Below are 10,027 nucleotides of genomic sequence, written 5' to 3'. Positions count from 1 at the left end.
CGATTGTGAGATGTTAATTTCATTCAGTCTAAGCTATTGATTTAAAATAGTATATAAACCAAATCGGGGTGTTACATTATTAATGACGAGACGATCATATATGTTTTGATATCAATTGTGAGCATAAAAATTATAATATGTTATATATTAAATGAAAAAACTTTCATGCTAAAATTGAAATCAAATAACAATAGATCATATTTACGATACATATCTTTCGATATTATCTAAAAATAATTTTATTTGATCTGTAGGAGTACTATCATCGAATTCGAAAAATCACAATGATTCGATCTTAAAAAAGAATTAGAATCATATTCTCCTCTCTTACTATATTTTCATGTTAACACTTGAATAGATTGATGGTAGTTTGGCCATGCATTTACGTAATTTTTAATCTTTTTTTATTATTTTTTATTATCGAGCCATGCTTATTTTTGGCCAACTTATACTTAATCGCTCTTTTTTAAGTAATGACATCTCATATTTTTTGTGTGAATTCTAATGCATATTTTCATCAAATGACAAACCAGTTTTCTTCGACGATCATAATATCACAACGATTCAAATAATATTTTTGGTTTAAGAATTTAACATATTATTTATAATTTCTGTTAAATCTCTCTTGGTTTTTAATGTATTACGACAATTGGATGTGGATAAATATGAATACATACATTTAGATTAAGTCTAGTCGAACGGAGTCATGTGTCACTAAATTAATCTCAATCATCGAGCAAAAATAGCTACATAATTTTGATTTTATGTGCCTCATGTAACGTATATATTATACTAAATGAATGCCAATACACATCTCCGATTCATTGTGACGAGAGTAAACGAGGCAATGAATGATCCTCCATATGATTTAAATTCTATGGAAGATCATATATGTCAAATCAGATAGATAGATAGATAGATAGATAGATTTGTGCATCGTCATACGAGATGATAAGTTTCATATTCCAATTCATGCATGCACTTTATATACATTATTTAATATAATAAAATTATATTTTATTTTTTTATAAATAAAATAAAAAATTGAATTCGGTCGAGCTTGAGTTGTTGGTTCGTCTCAGCCGTAAGGCGACTCGAATTGAGCCTACGAATTGCGATTCCACGAATGGTTAGGACTGGAGTTCCAAAATCTCGAACCTAATCCATTTGAGTCCAACCCAAATTGCAGCCCTAGCTCTCTATTGTCCGCCATAATCCTATTTTTACTATTTTACCCTTCCATACACCTCTCTTTTACCTTGTACCGTTCCTCGATCCACCTCCGGCTTTTTTCCACGCACACGTCGTCTCTCTTCGACGACATCGGCTTCTGATTCCTATCAATCCTTTTCCTTTCGCTCCTCCACCTCCTCTTCCCTCCTCGGTAGCAATTCCAGCTTTTTTATCCTCGTCCAGCCTTCGTTCGATTCGATTAGATTCGCTTCGCTTGGCTTGAATCGGTTGGTGGCGGCGGGGCGATGGCAGCAGAGGCGACGGCGCTGTGGCAGCCGCGAGACGAGGGGCTCCGCGAGATCTGCGGCCTTCTGGAGCAGCACATCTCCCCCAATTCCGATCAATCCCGGATTTGGCAGCAGCTCCAGCACTACAACCAGCTCCCCGATTTCAACAACTACCTCGTCTTCATACTCGCCCACGCCGAGGTCTTCTAATTATTATTCTTCTTCTTGTTTCCCTATTTAGCATGATTATTTCTTGTTCTTGGTCGTTTGCTTATGGCGCATGGCGGCCTTTGCTACCTGTTTGACGTTTGTTGTGTTGGTGGTTCGGAGGGTTTTACTATATGCTTTGTTTCCACCAAGAGGTATGATATGGCAGGAACATGTGACAACCGAGGTTGATAGTAAATCATTTTTTGATCAAAAAATCGTTGAATTGCCTGCTTCTTATATCTCAGTTGATTGTCATCGATTTCATCCGTTGGTGGTTCAAGTGGCACTGTTGAAAGGGCACCCACATCTCTTACCTGGAGGAAAAAAAGAAAAAAGAAAAAGAAAGGGTGATTTAATATGAGAATCAAAGTATAAGTATTCCTTAGAGGAAATCTACTAAACTCAGAAGTTCCTCTTTGAAATTAAGCAAGCTTGCAGAGTTATCTTACCTTTTTTCCCTTTCAACTGTTGGCTGCCTTCTATTTCATGTTGCAGTCATCTTTGGGCATGTAGTTTAATATTTTTTTTCCCCTTGGGTAGCTAATGGTTGTGAAAGAATGCTCTGAAGGTCTTCTTGGATGGTTGTGAAAGAATTCTCTGGAGGTGTTCTTGGTTGTATGTGTTTCTTTTTGTCCATAATTGGGGTTGCGTTGCATTTGCAAATGCAAAGGTCAGAACCCAACTTCTAGTGTGCATATCTGTGACCAAACTATCTGTAAGAAGTTTTGTAGGTTATGGTTGCAAGATGGAATGGCGAATGCAGCTGTAATTCCCTTTATTATCTGCTTCATTCTTATAATTGGATGCTTGCAATCTCAATTTTGCAAACAATCAAGCACCTTCTGAAATTCAATTATATGTCAGCGAATAATGTGACTGCAACTTAAAGTTAAATGAATGGGGACCTGCTGTAAGTTTGAGGAGGGATAGAACTTCTGTTTTCTTACTGACCATGCCTCCGCTTCGGGGAGACCCAAGAGCCTTGCTACAAAAATCATGCATTAGTGGTACAAAAGATTCAGGAAAAAATGGCTTTGAAGTAATGATCGAGCTTTATGTTTTGTGGTGAAGCAGAATCATGATATTATGTGTCAACCTCCTATAGTCATTTTTTTTTTTCCATTGGTATACAGCCTCATCAGAAACTTAAAACTGAAATTTTCAACTCATTTGTTATTGTCTCAAAGCCTGATATCATATGTCAACCTCCTGGTCTAACTTAATAGTATCAATTAATCATGATTACATACGTTGTGCTATCATTAATAGGCATGGCATGAGCACTTAGAAGAGAAGCATGAATGGCTTTGGGATTTGGGAAGAGATACAACTAAATGGGCATCTGCTTGTTGGCTAGAGAACATGCATTGTGTTGATGTAATATCATGTAGTGGTCTATAAACAAGATCTAGAAGGAAACTTGTGATTTGAATATGGGAAAATATTAAACATTAATTTTCTTCAATGAACTTAAGCTTTAGGCTAAGAATGAAGGGGAATGCTTAAAATATTAAAGAATGCTAAGAAAACTAGTTGATATGTCCAGACCTTAATAGTAAAGATGGATTAGTTGACAATGAGTTAATGAAAATGATATGATTTTTTTAGATATTGATATTGAATGAAAATTTGGAATTTAGAGGCCTAAATGGAAAACGGGTGGATAAAAAGCAGAGACAGAGTATAATTATTACCTCATATTTAGTGTGTTTTTTATGATGAGTCAATAAAAATGATATGATTTTTTTAGATATTTATATTGAATGAAAATTTGGAATTTAGAGGCCTAAATGGAAAATGGGTGATAAAAAGTAGAGATAGAATATACTTATTACCTCATATTTAGTTTGTTTTTTTCTTCATTATTATGAGGTTTGGTGATTTTGGTGTTCTTAGATGAGATGGTAATATGGTTTACAGTTATGCAACTTGGAAGACAATGTGATTAGAGAGTGATTTGAGCTAGGTTTTGCATGGGGTTCTTGTGACAGTTTTAGATGTGGTAACAACATGGTCTTGGACTCTTGGTAAGGTGGTGTATCTACATAATGCAAGACTAGTACAATGCTTACTAGATTTGTCAGTTGGCTTATATCCTACCAGAGTTACCAATCCATTAGAAAACCTGCATCTTATTGACCAAATGATAGTTGAGCCATGAGCAACTTCTTTTTTAAATGATAAAATTTACAAATTTGATAATATTTTATAGGATATTTGGCTCAAAAATTATATAATTTCTCAAGATGATGGACCAAACTAGAGGATTTTATCTTTGTATTTGTTTATTTTGTTCTGGATCATTTGGTTTAGCTGTGAATTTGGCACAGAGGCATAAGTTTTTCAGCGAGGCAATTATCAGGTGTTTGATTGGACTAAATTTCTCTGTGACAGTTTATTACTTTTACACATGTTTAATTTACTTTTTATCTCAAGTTAATATTTTGGATTTAGTCTTTGAAGTATTATTAACGTAAAGCAAAGAGTTCAATTTTTATAATCAAATTGCTGGAATCTTTTTCCTGGTTCTTGAAAAGATGAAGGGAATTAGTTTCACGATCTTGCAGTAAGTTTTTTCCACTTTTTTGAAAAAGGTTTATACATATGATTAATTCGTGCTGATGAACTATACAAGTGCATTGGTCAAAAGTAGTTTCATGGGTTTTTGAAGCTGAAGAATTGATGAGCAAGGTATATCGAAGTGATTTGGTTCTTTGATGCACATTATATGAGTCAATTAAGTACTCCAGTATTTGTTGTACAAGAGGTTGGTAGATGACAGTATTTTTTTTCCTGGAAGGTGTAGCTTTATGAAATCTAAAGGTGAATTTGAAGGCAAGTTCATTTTTTGTTCTTTGCGCTAGCTTCATTTTTCAGGTGTTACACGTTGAATTTGCTGGTGGGATTTTAGTTGATTGTGTGTGTTTGCTTTTTTTATTTTTGTACTTCTGAATGACTTCCTCACATTTTACATGTCTTTGTCCTTTTGGTTCTCTTTCAGAGTAATCAATTTCCATTGCTGAATTAACTACAACTTGAATTGTACAGCTACTGAATAATTTTTTATCACTCCATGTTGTTAAAATCCTGGTTTTGAAATGGCAGTTCATCATCTATTAATGTTTGCAGCATTTTAACTTCTTTGAAATATGTATTTTAATTAAACCAGGGTAAATCACTGGAAGTACGACAAGCTGCTGGTTTGCTGTTGAAAAACAATCTCAGGGCAACTTTCAGTTCCTTGTCTTCTTCATATCGGCAATATATAAAGTCAGAATTGTTGCCTTGTTTAGGGGCATCAGATAGGACGATTCGATCTACAGTTGGTACTATTATCAGTGTTCTAGTTCAGTTAGACAGAGTTGCTGGCTGGCCAGAGTTATTACAGGTTCTTGCTCGATGCTTAGCCAGTAATGATTTTAATCATATGGAAGGTGCTATGGATGCTATATACAAGGTAGCTTTCCTTGCAAATATGTAGTTTGAATTCTTCTCACTTTCTTTTCTTTTTTTTCCCTTATTTGCAATTTTCTGAAGAAACTTAATTTAGCTTTTATCTCAATAACCTTTATTTCCTTATACTCAAAAGTACTAGTGTTTTTTCGTACTTACATGATTTATGGTTGTTGTTCTTAGAAACAAGATTTGTGTATCATTTAACTGCTAAGACTTTCAATAATTGGCATGTTTTTGCGAAATTATATAACCCCAAAGTCAGTTGGATGTTTAGATGCACCGGTTTGATGAGGTGAGCTTAACTAGGATTAATGGTGTTAGGTGAGGTAGAGAAGACTTGAGAAAACTATAATAAATGGAGATTTATGTCTCCTCATTGACTAATGATATTGCCCTTATCATAGCTTAGTAATAGTAAAAGACCCATGGAGATGCCCGCATATGGTTGGGCCCTTATATCTTGTCATAGTTGTTGCTGTATAATTGAGATAGCCAATAAGCTAATAAATATTCAATTAAGTTCTAAGTATAGTTTGTATGAGTACCCACACGATGCTAAATAGTTTCAAGCAAGGTTCTAAATTTCGAATGATATCGCCAGTATCGGGCGGTATGTACCGGTCCACCAGTAGACTAGTACGCGGACCACTTGCTACCGGGCGGAACGCTTGATATAGCCCCGTATCAGACGATATGGGGTTGTATCGGGCGGTAACGGTCGATTTCGACTGTGACCGCCTACTACCGGGCAATATCAGCCTGGTTGCAGCGAGGGAAAAAGAAGTGTCGAGGGAGAAGGAAGAAGAAAGAGAGAGCGTTTGAAGAAGAGGAAGAATCGAGAGAACCTCGATGCGTCCCGATCCGGCGTCGCCCTCCCTCGACGATCCTACTCCAGGAGGTAACGGCCAGGCGATGGCTAGAGCAATGGAAGAGGCTGTCTCCTTCATCACCTCGTATGCAATTCTGCGGCTTCTTCTTCGTTGCGTTCTTCATCGAAGGCCGGAGACGTCTGCGGCCTTCGCTACGTTCTTCGCCGAAGGTCGCCGAAGGCCGGAGACATCTGCGGCCTTCGATGTCTTTGCCGCCTTCTTCGACAAACGCCACAGATGAGGAGATCACGTTCTTCTCCTTGTTTGAGGCGACGAGGAGAAGAGGAGGAGGCGACGTCACTGAGGTAGCGTATGCCTCCTTTTTAGATTTTTTTAATATATATATATATATATATATATATATATATACATGTACCGCTTGGTACCATACCGTACCGAGCAAAGCTCGGTATACCGGTACGGTATAAAATTTCAATCCTTGGTTTCAAGAGATGTTACACTAACTATGAGCCACTATCATGTGGTAGAGTGCACTTCAAAATAAGTGAAACATAAATTCCTTGATTAAAACTCTCTTTTCTGAAGGTAGGAGTAGGATGCTAATGCTGTCACTAAATTAACCTGGCTTTGTCATACTAGTAAACAAGATCTCGTGCAGCCCTAACCCAATAAAGCAAGTTGTTTTTAATGCAATAGGAAAGAAGAAACAACATTGAGATAGAATTGCCTGGTAAATTAGAGTAGAAGGAAAGAGTAGAACAGGAACCTGATCAGAAATTCACTGTCAAAATGAAAGGAGTGAGACCTTGTCTTCGTCAGGTTTCTGTTCTTTCTGAATATGATGACTTGTATGGCAAGTCTTTACATCCTCAAAGTTGCTTCTGCAGGTGATATATCTCAAAATGCATTAGTTGAGGCCCATTTTGGTCATAGTTGATTTATACAGGCTTGGATTCAACCTGACGATCCAATATATTTTCCTTTCAAATAATATCATCCTTTTCCTTTTTTATTCATGAACCATGGAAATTTCAGCAATGCTATCTATTGGATAGCACATGTGAATCTTCAATCAAATTTTTACTTGTTCCTATGCTTTGACGATCGTATATGGTTGATGCTGATTCCAGTAATTCTCCTTTTGTCAGAACATGCATGCCTGTGTATATTATGTGCTATAGAACTTTTTCACTTTTGTTTTACTTAACACTATTTAGGAACCTTCTGCATTTTATGTTGCATCATGACAGAACTATTTTCCAATTCTTGGAAAGGCATTATATCATAATATAAGGTTCAGTGAGGGGGATCATATGATGTTAATGAAACATTAGAGAATTCAAATAGTTAGTCTTGTTGCAATTGATGAACAAACAAGACATTGAATGATGTCAAAGGCACCTTGGACACAAGACTCACTGATATGATTCTTGAAGGTGGAACATAATATCAATAAAAAAAAATTATAATCTATTTAGACAACAAGAAACTGATTCATTCTTAATGAACTTGAATAGGACTTTCTAGACATTGTTATGATGACCTCTCTCCTTCTTAAATCATTTTATGAAAAAAAATTCTGTTTTGTGGCATGAGGGAATCGTGATACTATTATGGTACGGAACTAAAGTCCTAGTCATATAGGTCCTTTTTGTGCCAATAACTTATTAATGCAGGATGTTTCATCCCATGCTAACGTTGGTTAATTTGCACAAAAATCCTTGAGTTTATCTACATGTGAAACTAGTATGGTTACAGTGACAAGAGACCATCATGCAGTTCCTTGTTTGAACTAAGAGTGACACGAGCAGACGTGACATGTCCTTTGTTGGTTGTATTTTATTTTCCATAGGAATATATTGTATGCTTGTGAAATTGTTGAAACAGCTTATCATAATTTTGGATCGAGACTTTATATGATAATATGCTAATTGAAGTGAAAATTTGATCGACCTTGAAAAAGGTGCAAATTGATGCTTACCACTGGATTTACTTCATAGATATAAGATCATGAGATTGGTTGCTTTGTTTTTAATTTATTGTTTGTTCTATTAGAATTTCCAACGTTGTGAATAGCAAATAATAATGAATGGGCAATGATTGCTATTTTGTTGATTATTTTCTTTTGTTTCAAAATTTTTATTTATTGTAATGCTGTCGTATTCTACTGGTTTGCCCTCTCCTTTGTTTCGTTTTTCCTTGCTGCTATGTTGAGTTTGCTCTATTTTATAATTTGCTTCTTCATTGTTTGTCTTAATTTTCATGTTGTATTACTTATGCTTTCTTGTTTTTCCTATTGCATTGCTGTGGTGATCTACTATTTGTGTCGATAACTCAAATTTAACAATTTAGTGTATACATACCATTAAGGTGTAGATAATATTATCTCATAGTATGAGTTTTGGTTCTAGATCATGTTTTCATTTTTTATCATCTATTTACTTCTAGGAATTTTTTCCCATTAATTTTAACATAACTCTTTATTCTCCAAAAATTTATTTCGTTTTACCTCTCAAATAGGGTTCTGAATATCGTACTATACCAGTGTACAGAGCTTTGCTCGGTATGGTACGATACGGCATCCTAAAATATATATCAAATCCTCCGAAAATACTTGAAAAATAGAAAAAAAAAGTTAGGATAGGGTTTTTAAGTTAGAAATAAATATATATTTACTATAGTTTTAGCAAAATTAATATAAATTAGGTAAGAATAGTGCCACATATAAGTATGTATCTCATCATTTACATACTTTTGTATTAAAGAGTGGACCTAATGACGATTATATATAAACTTTGTAATTGACTGTGCTCGAGCTATACATCTACTGACCGCGTCCAGCTCACCAATATCCTTAAGCATTATATCCATGCAATGAGCTGCACATGGAGTTCAAAATAATGTTTTTCTTTTTTCCATCAATTACAAACCGGCCTTCTTGAAATTCGCTCCGTCGTCAGTGACTATTTGGACAATGTATTGTGGTCCGATCTCATCTACTATGGTATCCATTAAGCTCTCAATATAATTTGCATCTTGGATCTTGTCAGAAGTATTAACTAACTTATGAAACACCACTCATTTGTTGCAATAAATAAGAAAGTTGATGATACTCATTCTTGTTGGCCCCGTCTAACTGTCACACATCAGTATCACCCCATATTCGTCCCATTGTCTCTTGAAGGATTTGATCCAGTCATTCAGTTTTGCCACCTCCTCATCTAAATACACGTCATGAATCTCTCTTAGTGTTGGAGGTTAGATCCCTATGCCAAACTTTTGAATATAGGAGATCATGCTTTGATAATATGGACCTTGGGTTGTGTTTCCTAGAATTCTGTGGAAGTTAAACCATTTTGAAATTGCATTTTCAATATCTCGCTTCTTTTCTTTTGTATTTGCATCGGCAATCCGTGTTTGTTTTGCTGTTTGTGGAGGATAGGCTTGCAGATCGATATTTTTAATATCTGGTGTGGACCTCTTATAAAACCACGGAGTCCACCATGCCTCATGCTACTAGTTCAACTTAACTAATGAGGGGCAGTTGGTTGCCTCATGCTGGTCGACCTCTGGATTCCACTGCCATCGCCATGCTCCCATTGTGAGTCAGGTTGTCGATACCTCATTGCTTCGTCGTACATATACTGATTCTCCTATGATGCACGAATACCAGTTGTGAGATCCAGGTCGACTTCATCGTTGCAACCCTCATACTCGTCATAAACTGATTCCTGTGTAGCCCTACAGTATTCTTCCCAGTTCTTGCTTAATTGTATCTTCTCTTGCTTGTTGTAATTTGTTTTGAAATGATTTACGGAACTCCGTCATAACGTCTTACATTTTGTAACATTGGGATATACGTCAGCCAAATGCATCTTCATCCGAGTGATTCCTCCACCCTTGCCAATTTAGTCACAATAAATACATTGCTAATGATGATGATTCCCATCCATCTTTTGGGCATGAGCCTATGCATCATCATATGATTGTTTCTTTGGTACCATGTTCGTACCAATTTAAATCAAATAAGTTATAAACATGTAAAGCATCCTAATAGGTATTAAAGATATC

The 10,027-nt window shown here is 35.8% G+C and overlaps 1 protein-coding gene across 4 annotated transcripts in view; it reads left to right on the top strand.

The window, feature by feature from the left end:
* Positions 1-1,290: 1,290 nt before the first annotated feature.
* LOC135620340 (transportin-1-like) overlaps positions 1,291-10,027 on the top strand; it is a 38,006-nt gene continuing 29,269 nt past the window's right edge. The window contains exons 1-2 of one of the 4 annotated variants that reach the window (XR_010489694.1): positions 1,291-1,661; positions 4,840-5,127. Coding sequence is in view for 3 of the 4 variants with exons in the window: in XM_065123241.1 (XP_064979313.1) it covers positions 1,479-1,661; positions 4,840-5,127 (471 nt within the window). In the remaining variant the exon portion in view is untranslated. The remainder of the gene's footprint in view (positions 1,662-4,839; positions 5,128-10,027) is intronic. The other 3 variants (XM_065123241.1, XM_065123239.1, XM_065123240.1) reach the window with 3 other exon arrangements.

Source organism: Musa acuminata, chromosome BXJ2-8 (genome assembly GCF_036884655.1).
Source record: "Musa acuminata AAA Group cultivar baxijiao chromosome BXJ2-8, Cavendish_Baxijiao_AAA, whole genome shotgun sequence".
NCBI classification, from domain to species: Eukaryota; Viridiplantae; Streptophyta; class Magnoliopsida; order Zingiberales; family Musaceae; genus Musa; species Musa acuminata.
This window is presented reverse-complemented; position numbering and strand designations above follow the sequence as displayed.